The 18,342-nt window shown below is 52.3% G+C and overlaps 1 protein-coding gene across 6 annotated transcripts; it reads left to right on the forward strand.

The window, feature by feature from the left end:
* Window positions 1-3,803: 3,803 nt before the first annotated feature.
* NEFH (neurofilament heavy) lies at window positions 3,804-14,303 on the forward strand. 6 transcript variants are annotated; one of them, XM_033233148.1, is made up of 5 exons: window positions 3,804-4,754; window positions 6,906-7,105; window positions 8,253-8,377; window positions 11,824-12,862; window positions 12,923-14,303. In XM_033233148.1, the coding sequence occupies exons 1-5, from the start codon at window positions 3,872-3,874 to the stop codon at window positions 13,718-13,720; spliced, it is 3,045 nt and encodes a 1,014-aa protein (XP_033089039.1). In that variant the 5' UTR covers window positions 3,804-3,871; the 3' UTR covers window positions 13,721-14,303. The 6 variants fall into 6 exon arrangements, with proteins under 6 accessions (XP_033089039.1, XP_033089040.1, XP_033089042.1 ...); XM_033233149.1 differs by having other exon boundaries at window positions 11,824-12,820; window positions 12,881-14,303; XM_033233151.1 differs by having other exon boundaries at window positions 11,824-12,484; window positions 12,695-14,303.
* Window positions 14,304-18,342: the final 4,039 nt, after the last annotated feature.

The raw sequence follows: 18,342 nt of genomic DNA on the forward strand, positions 1-18,342 counted from the left end.
ATCCTGAAACTATTTGCTATGCACCCACCGTAGGCCAGACAATATTCCAAGCACTGGAGAAGTCAGCAGTGAATAAAACAAACAAAAATCCCTGTCCCGATGAAGTTCTATTTTAGTGGAGAAGGTAAGACACATAGTAGCCTGTCAGAAAAGGTCAAGTCCTATGGAGAAAAAACAAGCAGCAAAAGAGAACGAGGAATTTAGCATCTGCATCCCAAACAGTGGTCACATGTAGCTCCCACAGAGGTGACACAGTGTCAGAGGGTACCCGGGCCGGGAAGCGGGTTCTCACATGCAGGCTATGCTGGTGTTGGGTTATGGGCCACAGAGACTCACAGATGGGTGATCGGTCAGAGGCCAGACCCCAACCCCAGCCCCAGAAAGCTGCTCATCCCCTCTCTGATGGTCTCTCAATCCTCTACCCTCAGACCATGTTGGCCGCTACTGTGCAAGAGAAACAAGTCCCCACCCTGTGCGTCCTGTGCCAGCTCAGGTCTGGACGAGTTGAGACACTGGCCTCTGCTGTGCCACTGAGTCAACTCAGGCAACCCACTTCCTCACTAGGGCCTCAGTCTACTTGCCTATAAAATAGGGACAACGATCCCTGCCTAGTGAACAGTGAGTAACAGCGAGGCTGGTGGCTGTTTCAACGCTTACTGCTTTATCCTTCACCCTGCATGTATGTTCCTGAAGAGCACCAGCCTTGGGGTCCACAAAAGCCCAGGGACAGCAGGGGCTGAGACCCAAATCTCAGTGTGTCCTTCACTGTGAGCCACTGGACCCTTGTCTGGGAGACACATGGGGACAAGAAGGGCCCAAGGGCAGGAATTTTGCAAAACTCAGCACACTCTACTTGCCTTTGGGAGATTCACAATGCTCACTGCCAAGTCCAGGCTCTGGGAAGATATACTCCAAGAACTGTGGATGGATGGACGGACAGACGGATAGATAGATGAATATATTATTCTACTCACTTCCAAATGGTAAGAATCCCAGGGAGGAAGGTGAAAGCAATTCAAGCCCCAAGAACTCAGGGCAGAACCATTCACAGCCCCTCTAGACCACAAGTTTGGCTAGAGAATAGACGGAACTTATTCATTCATTGATTCATTCACACAACACACAGCGGTGAAAGCAGCGTCAGAGATGAGCCCCGGGAACCACGTGAACAACCAGGAGGGCACAATTAACTAAATGTGGGGGTGAAGGCAGCCAGGGATGGCTTTCTGGAGGTGAGACTGAAGGGTCCTTTGGGGGAACTGACCTCAGGGCTCGAGCCCTCATGCCATTTTTTCCAGCCACAAGAGTCATGCTTGGGGCTTCTTGGACTACATAGGCAGCTTCAATCTGACGGTTGTAGCCCCCTGGCCTCAAAACAATCCCTCTTGGAGCCCCCTTTTTATCCCAAATCCCTAGTCCTCCTTGCTGTCAGCTGCTTGTGAGCCTTCTCACATCCAGAGAATGTATCAGCATTCTGCAGACCGAAAAGACCCAGAGGAACAAGGCTCCAATGGCAAAATTCCAAGTAGAATGACAAATAAATGGGGAGCCATCTGAGAGCAAGGGAGTCCTGCCCAACACCCCCTCCCCATGCCTTTCTCAGGGACCTCAGACCAGCTACTCACCTCCATTCTCCCAGAACCACCTGCAACCAGCCCGTTGCCCCCTGCAAACTGGAGCATGACTGGATCTTTAGATGGGGGAAAAAAATGCTTCATCATCTTCTGCTTCTTCATGCAAAACCAGAAACTCCCTCCCCCTCTTCCCTCCTCCCAGCGCACTCTCCTTCCAGTAAAACATGGTTAAAGGGACAGCGCCATCACTTTCCCAGCTCTGAGGGTCTGCTTAGAACCAGGGGCCTTGGAAGGAGACAGAGAGCAAAGAGAAAGGAACTGGCAGAGGTCTTTCCTGGGGGATCTGTCTGTTCTGTCCTGGGGATCCTGGAGCAGGAGAACTCGGGTAAAGTGGGGGTGTAGTGGGGGCTGAGATAACCGTCTGGGGGAGATTCAGAGTGGAAGTAAGAGTCTACAAACTCTCAAGGGGGCCTCAGGGCTCCCGGCATCCCCAGGGGTCCTTTCGCAGGGGTCCCTATGCAGGAGGGGAACAGCCCAGAAAACAGGGAACTGGACCCCTGACAGGAAGTCCAAGGAGGGGTCCCTGGCTCACTGTGTGACCCTGCTGGATCACTCGCCTCCCCTCTCGGGTCCCCTGAGCACTCCGTGCCTCCCTTCCCTCCCCTAAAGTAAAAGCAGAGGTTAATCTCTTCCCCCCCCACGCCCAACAAAGAGCAGGCCCTGTCCCCGGTGCTGAAGCGCCAGCCGCAGCGCCACCCCCATTCCCAAGGCATAACACATGAGCCAAAACCAATAAAGAACCAAATGTCACAGCCGTTGCAGAGGCCCCTAAATCCTGGGGACCCCTTTTTCTACCTGACATCCTATTGGGGTGAGGGATTTTTGTACCCGGAAAGCATCCCACCACTTCCCTGGAAGCGAGAAGGGATGCCGACTCAGGCGCCTGCTTGTCTGTTACGGGGGCAGGGGAACAGAGAACAAGTTGAGGCTGAGAAGATGGGGAGGGGGAGGGAGAAAAGAGGACTTCATAGTGGTGAGAGAACAGCAAGATGTGGGTTCCCCAGATTCAGCCAGAGACCCTTCAAAGTGGAACTTCCTGGGGCAGTCGGGGGTCAGGAGTTGGAGCTTGTCTCTGGGCAAGACCCCTTCGTTGTACAGATGGAAAAACAAGGGTGGGAGAATACAGCTGGTCCAAGGTCACTCGACTAGCAAACCGCTTAGCTGACCCCAGTGTGCAGAACCTGGCTCGGGTGACACCCATCATTTCCCCCCACCCCACACAGGCGCCAGCTCTCTCAATTTCATGCCCAAGCCCCGCTACGGTACCCCCACTGTGGGTTATCTGCCCCTCAAACTCAGCCCAGCTTCCTCCTGCCTATTCAGGGGACCCTCTGCCTGCTTCACTGAAGGTCCGTCCCCTTTACTGGGGCTGGCAGCAGGGTGTCCTGTCTCCTCTCTCGGGGGCCACTGCAGACATTTTATAGAATGCTTTGCCCCCTCCCAACCTCACCCATCTGGGGTTCCCTCTCTCCATCCTCTGCAGTGTCTCCCATACCCCCATTGAGGGTAGTCTTGGTATTCTCCCCAACTCCAGGTCCCCCTTCATCGATTCCAGGGCTGGCCGCGGAGTTTCCTGAGCGCTCTCCAAGTGGGTCCTCTAGATGTTAGGAGAACACTGTACTTCCCCGGGTCAGGGGTCTCCTGTCTCCGTTCTATGGAGCGTCCACGCTCCCATTCAGTACTGTCTTGCTCCCTCCTCTATTCCGGGGCTGGCTGCACAGTCTCTGCACCCCCTATCCTGAGAGCCTCTCTTAACTACTTGGAAAGCCTCGTGTCCTCTCTCATACAGGGATCCCGTCATCCTAATGACTGCAATCTTCCAGTGCTCCATCCCGAGGGCATCCTGCCCCTATTCCCATCAGGTTTCTCCTTGTCCTCTCCCTGTTTCAAGTCCCCTTTGTTATTCCGAACACACTCTCAGGCTCTTCCGACTCATACCCGGGGGTCCTCACTGGCCCACTCCGGGAGTCCTCTGCCCGCTTCCCCGAACTCCGGGGTCTCCGCTGACGCAGCGTCGATTCCCCTTCCCTCCTCGGTCCCCTGCCCCGCCCCTCTCACTGCGGCTGAGCCGGTCAGCCGGGGGCCGCAGGGGAGGAAGCGGAGAGGGCGGGGCCCTCCTCCCCACCCCCTCACTGCCAAGGGGTTGGACCCGGCCGCGGCGGCTATAAAAGGGCCGGCGCCCTGGTGCTGCCGCAGTGCCTCCAGCCCCGTCCCGGCCCCGCGCACCTGCTCCGGTCATGATGAGCTTCGGCGGCGCGGACGCGCTGCTGGGCGCCCCGTTCGCGCCGCTGCACGGCGGCGGCAGCCTCCACTACGCGCTGGCCCGAAAGGGCGGCGCAGGCGGGACGCGCTCCGCCGCCGGCTCCTCCAGCGGCTTCCACTCGTGGACACGGACGTCCGTGAGCTCCGTATCCGCCTCGCCCAGCCGCTTCCGCGGCGCAGGCGCCGCCTCGAGCACCGACTCGCTGGACACGCTGAGCAACGGGCCGGAGGGCTGCGTGGTGGCGGCGGCCACAGCGCGCAGTGAGAAGGAGCAGCTGCAGGTGCTGAACGACCGCTTCGCGGGGTACATCGACAAGGTGCGGCAGCTGGAGGCGCACAACCGCAGCCTGGAGGGCGAGGCGGCGGCGTTGCGGCAGCAGCAGGCGGGCCGCTCTGCTATGGGCGAGCTGTATGAGCGCGAGGTCCGCGAGATGCGCGGCGCGGTGCTGCGTCTGGGCGCAGCGCGCGGTCAACTACGCCTGGAGCAGGAGCACCTGCTCGAGGATATCGCGCACGTGCGCCAGCGCCTCGACGACGAGGCCCGGCAGCGAGAGGAGGCCGAGGCGGCGGCCCGCGCGCTCGCGCGCTTCGCGCAGGAGGCCGAGGCGGCGCGCGTGGAACTGCAGAAGAAGGCGCAGGCGCTGCAGGAGGAGTGCGGCTACCTGCGGCGCCACCACCAGGAGGAGGTGGGAGAGCTGCTTGGCCAGATCCAGGGCTCCAGCGCCGCGCAGGCGCAGGTGCAGGCCGAGACGCGCGACGCCCTCAAGTGCGACGTGACGTCGGCGCTGCGCGAGATCCGCGCGCAACTTGAAGGCCACGCGGTGCAGAGCACGCTACAGTCCGAGGAGTGGTTCCGAGGTGCGCAGGCCCGCGGGTGGGGGGGAGGGGCGCCCCCGCTGACCCCGCAGCGAGCTTCTGGGCGGTGTGACCCAAGGGGGTGCTGCTCACCTTCCCTCTGCAAAGTGCATGCCCCTAGTTAAATCGCGGTTTTACTCTGGGTCTCTTGTGGGACGTACTCAACTCTGGATTGTCCTTCGGTTCCCCCTTTCCAGGTTCTTCAGAGCTGTACTTAAACTCTGGGCCCCCCGCTGCTCTCTACCCCAAGCTTAGGCAACCCCACTGTGATGTCGCTCCCCAGTCGAGAACAAAACAAATGTCATCTATAGGGAAAAAGTAATGCAGGATTCTGGTCTGCACGTGCTGGAGACTCTTAGCCCTTCTAAGTAGCAAGGCTTCCCCGCCAATGCTGCCACCCCTTCTCCTGCACCCTGCAAGGAACCCTATTCCTCTCTCCCCTACCAGGCTCCTCCCCACTCCGTGCTCAGTGCTTAACGTCCCTACCTTAATCTTCCACGTGGGGTGTGGCAGGGCCTTTTCGCGTCTTTTCTTCCTAGGGGGAACCATTACCACAATCAATTGCTGCCTGTGGCCGAGGTGGCTCGTGGACCCGTTCATGTTTTAATGTCCCCTTTCTCCTTTAGGAGAGCTGGGAGCCTCCCAAGTCTGCCCCTCCCCCAACTCCTTGCAGCCCTGAGTCAGCTAGATTGCGCTGCCTTGAAGCTGTGCCCAGCAGCTGCAGGGTGACCTTGACCAACACTTGCTCTCTCTGGTTTTATTTTTGAGTTGAAAGAGGGAGGTAGATCAGCTGGGCTGCTTAATTCGGGGAGTTTCGTGATCTCTCACGAAACTGTCTAAAAACTTTGCGTCGTTTTTGGGAGAGAGGGCAGAGGCTTCAGTGATTTTCCAAAAGCATCTGTGATTGACAATAATTGAGAATCCCCAACCACCTGGATGGTTTCTAAGTCTTTGCCAGCACTAGCAGGGAAAGCCAGGAAAACTGGGATTTGGATGCATAGCTTTTTCTGTTCCTTTTCCACTCCTCTGCAGAGCAGAACCATCCCCTCCTCCATCTCCGCAGCAAGGCCCCTCCCTGCGCAAACCTCTTTTGGGTTTGCCAGTCATAGGGACAGACGTCCCAGAATTTTACTGGCCCACTCAGCTGGCTTCCTTCCTTCCTCCCTCCCCAAGACTCATATCCTGGGTGCCACTATCTGGGGATTCAGGACGTTCACTTTCATGAGCTAAAGACCAGTCTCCAGACCTCCACTGCCCCTGGAAGGTTTCCTGGGAACCAGGAACTGGTTGCTGGCAGAGGCTGGGGTGTGGCTACCAATGCTCAGGGACAGTGTGCAACTAGGTGGAGAAAGGGACAGGGGGGTTGGCACCCAGGCCACGGGCTCTGCAATGACCTTGGACTCTGCGCAGAAACCTGTAAGGAAGGGACCATGGCTACAAGGTGACCTGATTGCTCACGGTACCCTTCTGCCTCTCGCCACAAGCCTCCAGCCTCCAGCCTCCAGCTCAGTGTTAAGCCCCATGGGCCAGGTATAACATCTGAACCCCCAGCACTGCCAGGCCCTTGCCAGGGAGCTGGACCAGGGTTTCCTCTGTCCTGCAGGGTTTTTGGATCCCACATTGCGGGAGACAGAGCCTGATCTTTGGGGATTTGAGTCCCAGCTCTGCCACTCACTAGCTGGGTGGCCTTGGGGAGTAGTCACTTGCCTTTACCTCACAGGACAGAGTGAGTCAAGCATCCACGATGGTGCCTGGCACACGCAGTAGGTATATCCACGTGTATCACCTTCAAAATCTGGGCATTAGGCCGGGCGCGGTGGCTCACGCCTGTAATCCCAGCACTTTGGGAGGCCGAGGCAGGTGAATCATGAGGTCAGGAGTTCAAGACTAGCCTGGCCAACGTGGCAAAACCCCATGTCTACTAAAAATACAAAAAATTAGCTGGGCATAGTGGCGGGTGCCTGTAATCCCGTTACTCGGGAGACTGAGGCAGGAGAATCGCTTGAACCCAGGAGGCGGAGCTGGCAGTGAGCCGAGATTGCACCACTGCACTCTGGCCTGAGCAACAGACTCCGTCTCAAAAAACAAAAATCTGGGCATTAGAACCCAAATCCAGGTGTGTCTAACCCTGTGCCCTGCTACCTTCTCCCCCAGTGAGGCTGGACCGACTGTCGGAGGCAGCCAAGGTGAACACAGACGCCATGCGCTCAGCGCAGGAGGAGATAACTGAGTACCGGCGTCAGCTGCAGGCCAGGACCACAGAGCTGGAGGCACTGAAAAGCACCAAGGACTCACTGGAGAGGCAGCGCTCTGAGCTGGAGGACCGTCATCAGGCCGACATAGCATCCTACCAGGTGGGCAGGGGCAAGGCAGACAGCCAGACTGCCTTACTTGATTGGGTAACCCTGGACAAGTTACTGTCCCTCACTGAGTAGGATTGTAGTGGTTAAGATTGTGGCCCTTGGAGTCAGACATACCAGCACTTTCCAGCTGCGTGACCCTAGGAAAGTTATCTAATTCTCTGAATCTGAATTCCTTTCCAGCAATGAAAAAAAAAAAAAAAAGCCTGTTTTGCAGAGCTGGAAAGATTAAAGAGATAGACTTTTATTTCTTTATGTATTTGTTTTGAGATGGAGTCTCACTCTGTTGCCCAGGCTGGAGGGCAGTGGCATGATCTCAGCTCACTGCAACCTCTGCCTCCTGGACTCGAGATTCTCGAGCCTCAGCCTCCTGAGTAGCTGGGACTACAGGTGCACATCACCATGTCCAGCTAATTATTTAATTGTTTTGTAGAAATGAGGTCTCACTGTGTTGCCCAGGCTGGTCTCAAACTCCTGAGCTGAAGCGATCCTCCTGCCTCAGCCTACCAAAATGCTGGAATTACAGGCGTGAACCACCAGAGTCTCGCTATGTCTTCCAGGCTGGAGTACAGTGGTGCGATCTCGGCTCACTGTAACCTCCGCCTCCTGGGTTCAAGCGATTCTTCTGTCTCAGCCTCCCAAGTAGCTGGGACTACAGACGTATGCCACCACATCCGGCTAATTTTTGTATTTTCAGTAGAGACAGGGTTTCACCATGTTGGCCAGGCTAGTCTTGAACTCCTGACCTCAAGTGATCCGCCCTCCTCGGCTTCCCAAAGTGTTGAGAATGCAGGCATGAGCCACCCCTCCTGTCCTCACTGAGCACTTTCTAAGCTCAAGATCTCTAAAAGTTCTCCCATTATCCTATCAGCCAAACAAACAGGAACAACTGTTGACGTCTGATGAATTTCATTTCAGACCTTCCCCAGGCTGAGGTCATTATACAGCAGAATTTTTGCTCCAGATTGTTCCATGTCCACTAATGAGGACCCAACAGCTCCAGCAGGGTTGGGGTTGGCCCTGGCCCCAGTGAGCCTGGCTGGATGGGCCTACTCTGGGGTTGCACAGCCCGCTGCAGCTTCCCTGGTACTGAGGACCAGACACTGGCTGGCATGTGATGTGTGTCACCTCTCCTTTCCAGGAAGCCATTCAGCAGCTGGACACTGAGCTGAGGAACACCAAGTGGGAGATGGCAGCCCAGCTGCGAGAATACCAAGACCTGCTCAATGTCAAGATGGCTCTGGATATAGAGATAGCCGCTTACAGGTGAGACGCACAGGGGCCGTCACATGGTGGAGAAACCTTGTGTTCCTATGAGACGCTAAGCCTTGGGTTGCAAGACCCCATTTAGGCAGCCTACCTGTCTTAGGGACAAGACTCTTTTTAAATTGTGGCAAAATAGATAAAACATACAATTTACCATTGAACCAATTTATTTATTTTATATTTTATTTATTTTTTTGAGACAGACTTACTGTGTTGCCCAGGCTGGAGTACAGTGGTGCGATCTCTGCCCACTGCAACCTCTCCCTCCTGGGTTCAAGCGATTCCTGTGCCTCAGCCTCCTGAGTAGCTGGGATTACAGGTGCCTGCCACCACACCTAGCTAATTTTTGTTTTTTTTTTTAGTAGAAAAGGGGTTTCACCATGTTAGCCAGGCTGGTCTTGAACTCCTGGACTCAAGCCATCTGCCCACCTCAGCCTCCCAAAGTCCTGGGATTATAGGTGTGAGCCACTATGCACAGCCCCATTTAACCATGTTAAGTAGACAGTTCAGTGATATTAAGTACTTTCACATTACTGTGCAGCCATAACCACTGTCTCAAGAACTGTTTTCATCATTCCAAGCTGAAACTCCATATCCAAGAAGCCATCATTATCATTCTCTCCTTCCTTCAGCCCCTGGCAGCCACTCTTACTTTGTGAGATACATGAGTCTTTTTTTTTTTTGAGATGGAATCTCACTCTGTTGCCCAGGCTGGAGTGCAGCAGCATTAGCTCAGCTCACTGCAACCTCTGTCTCCTGGGTTCAAGTGATTCTCCTGCCTCAGCCTCCCAAGTAGCTGGGATTACAGGTGCCTGCCACCACACCTAGCTAATTTTTGTTTTTTTTTTTAGTAGAAAAGGGGTTTCACCATGTTAGCCAGGCTGGTCTTGAACTCCTGGACTCAAGCCATCTGCCCACCTCAGCCTCCCAAAGTCCTGGGATTATAGGTGTGAGCCACTATGCACAGCCCCATTTAACCATGTTAAGTAGACAGTTCAGTGATATTAAGTACTTTCACATTACTGTGCAGCCATAACCACTGTCTCAAGAACTGTTTTCATCATCCCAAGCTGAAACTCCATATCCAAGAAGCCATCATTATCATTCTCTCCTTCCTTCAGCCCCTGGCAGCCACTCTTACTTTGTGAGATACATGAGTCTTTTTTTTTTTTGAGATGGAATCTCACTCTGTTGCCCAGGCTGGAGTGCAGCAGCATTAGCTCAGCTCACTGCAACCTCTGTCTCCTGGGTTCAAGTGATTCTCCTGCCTCAGCCTCCCAAGTAGCTGGGATTACAGGCACCCGCCAACACACCCAGCTATTTTTTGTATCCTTTAGTAGAGACCGGGTTTCACTGTGTTGGCCAGGCTGGTCTCAAACTCCTGATCTCAGGTGATCTGCCCACCTTGGCCTCCCAAAGTGCTGGGATTACAGGCGTGAGCCACTGCGCCCAGCCAATGAGTCTTGAGAGTGACTTACTTTCATTCTGAAATGATTTAGAAGGTGGAAGTTCCTTATCCCCTCCCCAAATCCAGCCAGCCAGAGGCCTGCTTTGGAGGGAAAAGAGGTGCTTGAGTTGTCAAGGAGCTTTAAAACTCTGTCCTTGAGAGTTTCTTAGCTCTGCAAGCATTCACTTCTTGGGGAAATAAAATGGAGATGATAATAAGACCACCCATGTCATAGGGTTGTCAGGAAGATGAGCTAATCCCATTCCCAAGCTAATCCAGGAAGCACAGGTACCACTGGGCTGCCACAGAGGGAATCCTTAGTCAATGGCAGTCTTGAGAAAGCCAGTCTCAGGAATAAGACCTGGGGGAGCCAGGGCTAAGGAGCAGGACTGATCCCCAAGGACTTGTCCCAGTTCTGACTGGTGACCCGTGGCTTCCTACTTCTTGGCTGTAGTCTGTAATCTTGCTACTCAAAGCATGGCACATGAACCAGCGGAACTGGCGTCATTCAAGAGCTTATCAGAAAGGTAGTCTGTCAGTCGAGTGTGGTGGCTCATGTCTGTAATCCAGCACTTTGGAAGGCCAAGGCAGACAGATTGTTTCAGTTCAGGAGTTTGAGGCCAAGCTGGGCAGCATGGCAAAACCCCATTTCTACAAAAAATACAAAAAAAAAAAAGATAGTTGGGCATGGTGGCACATGCCTTTAGTCTCAGCTGCTCGGGAGGCTGACGTGGGAGGATCACCTGAGCCCGGGAGTTGGAGGTTTCAGTGAGCTATGATCATGCCACTGCACTCCAGCCTGTCATCACAGAATGAGACACTGTCTCAAAAACAACAACAACAACAAAAGACAGACTCTCAGCCCCTCCCCAGACCTGCTGAATCAGAATCTGCATTTTGATAAGATCCCCAGTCATCTGTGTGCTGCTAAATTTGGGAAGCACTAGTCTGAGGGGTAACCCCCACACTTACTCTGAGACAGGCACTCTGCCAAGTCTTTTCCGTTCGTTGTCTCACTGAAACAACCCTCTGATGTAGGGACTCTAATGACCCTCTTTTTCCAATGAGGAAATTGAGGCTCAAAGAGTTTGTGTGTCTTGGCCAAGGTCACCCATCTAGTGAGGAGCAAAGCCAAGAGGGGAAACTGCAGCCTCTACCCTATTCCTGACACTCAAAATATGGTAATACAGGGTGACGAGAGACACTTGCAATTCAAATGGGAGCATTCTAAGACCTCTTAAACCCAAATTTATGAAAGTGGAATTGTGGTTAGGCGTGGTGGCTCACACCTGTAATCCCAGCACTTTGGGAGGCTGAGGCGGGTGGATCACCTGAGGTCAGGAGTTTGAGACCAGCCTGACCAATATTGTGAAACCCCGTCTCTACTAAAAATACAAAAATTAACTGGGCGTGGTGGCGTGTGCCTCTACTCCCAGCTATTCAGGAGGCTGAGACAGGAGAATTGCTTGAATCTTGGAGGCAGAGGTTGTAGTGAGCTAAGATTGTGCCACTGGACTCCAGCCTAGGCGACAGAGCGAGACTCCATCTCAAAAAGAGAAAAAAGTGGAATTGTTTGCTCAGGCTCCCAGGATTCTCTTGAATAATATTTTAGTTTGAGGTACAATAAATTTAACCTTTGTTAAATTTATTCAGGAGCTTTCTCTTGAGGGCCTTTTTTATGGGGCAAAAGTTGTTTTATTTCAAAAGTTTCAGGCTTAGCTGTATTGAAGAAGACCAGTTGCTTAAGCCTGGGCAATAGAGCGAGACCCTGTCTCACAAAAGAAAAAAAACCCAGTCCACTGGGTTACATATTCTGGGTGGTCACTGGAATGATTTGCCAAGTGACTTTCTCCAGGCTCATAATGTCCACCCTTCACATTCCTGTTCCACCAAAATCCGTATCATTCAGTGTCAGTGACCTTCAGGATAGTCTAGGAAGAACCCAAATACTGAATTTGCTCTGAGTGTATAGTAATGTGTTCCATTATCCATCCTGCAGAAAACTCCTGGAAGGTGAAGAGTGTCGGATTGGCTTTGGCCCAATTCCTTTCTCGCTTCCTGAAGGACTCCCCAAAATTCCTGCTGTGTCCACTCACATAAAGGTCAAAAGCGAAGAGAAGGTCAAAGTGGTGGAGAAGTCTGAGAAAGAAACTGTGATTGTGGAGGAACAGACAGAGGAGACCCAAGTAACTGAAGAAGTGACTGAAGAAGAGGAGAAAGAGGCCAAAGAGGAGGAGGGCAAGGAGGAAGAAGGGGGTGAAGAGGAGGAGGCAGAAGGGGGAGAAGAAGAAGCAAAGTCTCCCCCAGCAGAAGAGGCTGCATCCCCAGAGAAGGAAGTCAAGTCACCAGTAAAGGAAGAGACAAAGTCACCGGCTGAGGCCAAGTCCCCAGAGAAGGAGGAAGCAAAATCCCCAGCCGAGGTCAAGTCCCCCGAGAAGGCCAAGTCTCCAGCAAAGGAAGAGGCAAAGTCACCGGCTGAGGCCAAGTCTCCAGAGAAGGAGGAAGCAAAATCTCCAGCTGAGGTCAAGTCCCCTGAGAAGGCCAAGTCCCCAGCAAAGGAAGAGGCAAAGTCACCGGCTGAGGCCAAGTCTCCAGAGAAGGCCAAGTCCCCAGTGAAGGAAGAAGCAAAGTCACCGGCTGAGGCCAAGTCCCCTGAGAAGGCCAAGTCCCCAATGAAGGAGGAAGCGAAGTCCCCCGAGAAGGCCAAGTCCCCAACGAAGGAGGAAGCGAAGTCCCCCGAGAAGGCCAAGTCCCCAACGAAGGAGGAAGCGAAGTCCCCCGAGAAGGCCAAGTCCCCAACGAAGGAGGAAGCGAAGTCCCCCGAGAAGGCCAAGTCCCCAACGAAGGAGGAAGCGAAGTCCCCCGAGAAGGCCAAGTCCCCAGTGAAGGAGGAAGCGAAGTCCCCCGAGAAGGCCAAGTCCCCAGAGAAGGAAGAAGCGAAGTCCCCAGAGAAGGCCAAGTCCCCAGTGAAGGAGGAAGCGAAGTCCCCCGAGAAGGCCAAGTCCCCAGTGAAGGAGGAAGCGAAGTCCCCCGAGAAGGCCAAGTCCCCTGAGAAGGCCAAGTCCCCAGTGAAGGAGGAAGCGAAGTCCCCCGAGAAGGCCAAGACTCTTGATGTGAAATCTCCAGAAGCCAAGACGCCAGCGAAGGAGGAAGCAAGGTCCCCTGCAGACAAATCCCCTGAAAAGGCCAAAAGCCCTGTCAAGGAGGAGGTCAAGTCCCCAGGGAAGGCAAAGTCTCCCCTGAAGGAGGATGCCAAGGCCCCTGAGAAAGAGATCCCAAAGAAGGAAGAGGTGAAGTCCCCAGTGAAGGAGGAGAAGCCCCAGGAGGTGAAAGTCAAAGAGTCCCCAAAGAAGGCGGAGGAAGAGAAAGCCCCTGCCACGCCAAAAACGGAGGAGAAGAAGGACAGCAAGAAAGAGGAGGCACCCAAGAAGGAGGCTCCAAAGCCCAAGGTGGAGAAGAAGGAACCTGCTGTCGAAAAGCCCAAAGAATCCAAAGTTGAAGCCAAGAAGGAAGAGGCTGAAGATAAGAAAAAAGCCGCCACCCCAGAGAAGGAGGCTCCTGCCAAGGTGGAGGTGAAGGAAGATGCTAAACCCAAAGAGAAGACAGAGGTGCCCAAGAAGGAACCAGATGATGCCAAGGCCAAGGAACCCAGCAAACCAGCAGAGAAGGAGGAGGCAGCAGCAGCACCGGAGAAAAAAGACACCAAGGAGGAGAAGGCCAAGAAGCCTGAGGAGAAACCCAAGACAGAGGCCAAAGCCAAGGAGGATGACAAGACCCTCTCAAAGGAGCCTAGCAAGCCTAAGGCGGGAAAGGCTGAAAAATCCTCCAGCACAGACCAAAAAGATAGCAGGCCTCCGGAGAAGGCCACAGAAGACAAGGCCGCCAAGGGGAAGTAAGGCAGGGAGAAAGGAACATCCGGAACAGCCAAAGAAACTCAGAAGAGTCCCAGAGCTCAAGGATCGGATTAACACAATTTTCACTTTTTCTCTTTATGTAAGAAGAAACTGCTTTGATGACGGGGCCTCCTTCAAACAGGAATTTGTTAGCAATATGTTAGCAAGAGAGGGCACTCCCAGGCCCCTGCCCCCACGCCCTCCCCAGGCGATGGACAATTATGTTATGATAGCTTATGTAGCTGAATGTGATACATGCCGAATGCCACACGTAAACACTTGACTATAAAACTGCCCCCTCCTTTCCAAATAAGTGCATTTATTGCCTCTATGTGCAACTGACAGATGACCGCAATAATGAATGAGCAGTTAGAAACATATTATGCTTGAGATGTCTTAACCTATTCCCAAATGCCTTCTGTTTTCCAAAGGAGTGGTCAAGCCCTTGCCCAGAGCTCTCTATTCTGGAAGAGCGGTCCAGGTGGGGCCGGGCACTGGCCACTGAATTATGCCAGGGCGCACTTTCCACTGGAGTCCACTTTCAATTGCTTCTGTGCAATAAAACCAAGTGCTTATAAAATGAAAATGTTGCCGCTGTTACTTACTCTCTTCCCATGGGAAGGCTGGGGGCAGGGAAGGGGAGGTCTGGATGGGACACCTAAGACTGCATGGGACTGAGCAAGCATCAGTTCCCTCGTGGGTCTAGAGCGACTTGCATGGTCTCTCTAGTGCTGTTTCCTGGGCACAAACCATGTGCCAGGCAGTGTGCTATGGGCTTCATTTTTATGACCTGTACAGGTGACCTGGTATGTGGGTTCTTGGTGTGGACTGTGGACTGCCTTCAGCAGCATCACCTGGGAGCATTATGAAAATGCAAGCTTGGCCGGGCGCGGTGGCTCATGTCTGTAATTCCAGCACTTTGGGAGGCTGAGGCGAGTGGATCACGAGGTCAGGAGCGATCCTGGTAACACGGTGAAACCCCGTCTCTACTAAAAATACAAAAAATTAGCCGGGCGTGGTGGAGGGCACCTGTAGTCCCAGCTACTTGGAAGGCTGAGGCAGGAGAATGGTGTGAGCCTGGGAGGCGGAGCTTGCAGTGAGGGGAGATCGTGCCACTGCACTCCAGCCTGGGCGAGAGAGCAAGACTCCGTCTCAAAAAATAATAATTAAAAAATGCACACTTACCTAGGTGTGGTGGCTCACACCTGTAATCCCAGCACTTTGGGAGGCCAGGGCGGGCAGATCACAAGGTCAGGAGTTCAAGACCAGCCTGGCCAACATGGTGAAACCCTATCTCTACTGAAAATACAAAAATTAGCTGGACATGATAGCACATGCCTGTAGTCCCAGCTACTCGGGAGGCTGAGGCAGGAGAATTGCTTAAACCCTGGAGGTGGAGCTTGCAGTGAGCTAAGATCGTGCCACTGCACTCCAGCCTGGCGACACAGCAAGACTCTGTCTCAAAACAAAAAACAAAAAACAAAAAAAAAAACACTCCAGCAGGACATGATGGCTCATGCCAATGAGCCCAACACTTTAGGAGGCCAAAGTGGGAGGATCACTTGAGCCCAGGAGTTTGAGATCAGCCTAGGCAACGTAGACCCCACATCTTAAAAGTTTTTTTTTTTTTTTTAATTAGCTGGGGCTGGGCATGGTGGCTTTGTTCTGTAATCCCAGCACTTTGGGAGAACAAGGCGGGCGAATCACTTGAGGTTAGGAGTTCGAAACCAGCCTGGCCAACATGGTGAAACCCCATCTTTACTGAAAATACAAAAATTGGCTAGTTGTGGTGGCTCACGCCTATAATCCCAGCACTTTGGGAGGCCAAGGCAGGCGGATCACTTGAGGTCAGGAGTTTGAGACCAGCCTGGCCAACATGGTGAAACCCCATCTCTACTAAAAAAAAAAAAAAAAAAAAATTAGCTGGATGTGGTGGTGCACGTCTGTAATCCCAGCTACTTGGGAGGCTGAGGCAGGAGAATCGCTTGAACCGAGAAGGGCAGAGATTACAGTGAGCCAAGATTGTGTCACCTGCACTCCAGCCTGGGTGGTAGAGAAAGACTCCATCTCAAAAAACAAAACAAAACAAAAAAAACAAACTAATTGGGTGTGGTGGCGGGCGCCTGTAATCCCAGCTACTCAGGAGGCTGAGGTACGAGAATCACTTGAACCTGGGAGGAAGAGGTTGCGGTGAGCTGAGATTGCGCCAGTGCCCTCTAGCTGGGGTGATAGAGAAAAAATAAAATAATAATAAAATTAGCTGGGTATGGAGCACACGCCTGTGGTCCCAGCTACTAGGGGGCTGAGGTGGGAGGATTGTTTTAACCCAGGAGTTCAAGGCTGTAGTGAACTATGATCACACTGCACTCCAGTCTGTGTGAAAGGGTGAGAACTTTTCTCCAAAAAACAAAGAAAGAGAGAGAGAAATGGCTTTGATTGATTGGCTCTTCATTATCAAACATGCCCAAGGACTCTATGAAAACCTAAGCATTAATTTTCTGAGCATCTCTTCCCTAGGGAAATCAGACAGACCTCCACAGGCCCTGCCTGGCACATAGTACGGCATCTGAATATCCAACTGGGATCTAAGACCCAGGAAATTCCCATGTGTCTTATCTGAAAAAAGTTACAGTTGGTTGAGAACCTCAAAATACTTATAATGATGACAAGTACCATTTGTTGAGATAACCATGCTTTGTTTTTGTTTTTGTTTTGAGATGGTCTTGCTCTGTCACCCAGGCTGGAATGCAGTGGCACGATCTTGGCTCACTGCAACCTCCGCCTCCTGGGATCAAGCAGTTCTCCTGCCTCAGCCTCCCAAGTAGCTGGGACTACAGGTGCCTGCCACCATGCCTGGCTAATTTTTGTATTTTTAGTAGAGATGGGGTTTCACCATGTTGGCCAGGCTGACCTCAGGTGATCCACCCACCTCAGCCTCCCAAAGTGCTGGGATTACAGGTGTGAGCCATGAAGCATGGCAGAGATAATCATGTTTTTACATAAATTCTCTCCAATCCATATGGGCATTTTTCAACCCAGAGATTCTGATGCCTATTTTAATGGTGAGAAAACAGGTGAGGTGAGTTGCCCAGAGCCACACAGCTAGTAAATGATAGTGCTAGAATTTGAACCCAAACCTTAACTCCAGAGTCCATGTTTTCTGTAGTACCATGCCACAGAGTCCGGAGCAAGCTGCATTGGTTTAATTTTGGTCATCAAATGACTGCTATGTCAGGTGTCAGCTGTTCCAATTCACCTGGGATATAGGAATTTCCCAAGGTATAGGACTTTTAGTGTTAAAACTAGGGAAGTCCTGGGCAAATGGGGACGAATTGTTCCCCCTAATGTTTGGGCAGCCATTCTAGCACATGTCAGAATATTGCATGTGACAAAACCTAATGGCAACATTCAAGGGCTGAAGTGAAGTCACTGGACTCAGTCACTTCTTGGCTGTCAGGTCTGTTTTCCTCAATATTGGCTTTTGTGATAGGCTTCCTCTATAATGGCTCCAATGGCCAAGTGCCTGTAATCCAAGCACTTTGGGAAGCTGAGGCAGGAGGATTGTGTGAGGCCAGGAGTTTGAATCCAGCCTGGACACCAAAGCCCCTGTCTACCAAAAATTTAACCAAAACAAAACAAAACAAAAACTAACTACTGGGCATAGTGGTGCAAGCCTGTAGTTGTAGCTACTTGGGAGGCTGAGGCAGAAGGATTGCTTGAGCCCAGGAGTTCAAGGTTACAGTGAGCTATGATTGCTACCACTGTACTCCAGCCTGAGTGACAGTAAAACTCTGTCTCTAAGAGATAAATTAAAAATTAAATAGGCCGGGCGTGGTGGCTCAAGCCTGTAATCCCAGCACTTTGGGAGGCCAAGAGAGGTGGATCACGAGGTCAGGAGATCGAGACCATCCTGGCTAACACAGTGAAACCCCGTCTCTACTAAAAATACAAAAAACTAGCCGGGCAAGGTGGCGGGCGCCTGTAGTCCCAGCTACTTGGGAGGCTGAGGCAGGAGAACGGCATAAACCCGGGAAGTGGAGCTTGTAGTGAGCTGAGATCTGGCCACTGCACTCCAACCTGGGCGACAGAGCAAGACTCTGTCTTAAAAAAAAAAAAAAAAAATTAATAACATAAAATGGTTCCCAACAATTCCCACCTCCTGTTATTTTTGCTCTTTTGTAATACCCTCCCCTTCAATGTAGGCCTGATTTAGTAATTCGTTCTAATGACTAGTATATGGCAAAGTGGTAGAATGTCATTTCCATGAGTAGTTTACAAGAAGATTCTGGCTTCTGTTTTGTTTGCTCTCACTCTGATGGAAGCCAGCTACCATGTTGTGAGTTGCCCTAAGGAGAGGCCTACATGGTAAGAAACTGAAGGAACCCTTTGGCCAATAGCCAGTAAGGAACTGAGGTCCTAAATTCAAGAAGAAACTGAATTCTACTAATAACCACACGAATGAGAATGGAAGCAGATCTTCCCCAGTTGAGCCATCAAATGAGACTGCAGCCCCATCCAACACCCTGATTGAAGCCTTATGAGAGGCTTTAAGGAACAGCCACCCAGCTAAGCTGTGCCTGGATAATAATAAATGTTTGTTGTTTGAAGTCACCAAGTTCTTGGGT

The sequence above is a fragment of the Trachypithecus francoisi genome, unplaced genomic scaffold (genome assembly GCF_009764315.1).
Source record: "Trachypithecus francoisi isolate TF-2019V2 unplaced genomic scaffold, Tfra_2.0 Lachesis_group14, whole genome shotgun sequence".
Taxonomy (NCBI): domain Eukaryota; kingdom Metazoa; phylum Chordata; class Mammalia; order Primates; family Cercopithecidae; genus Trachypithecus; species Trachypithecus francoisi.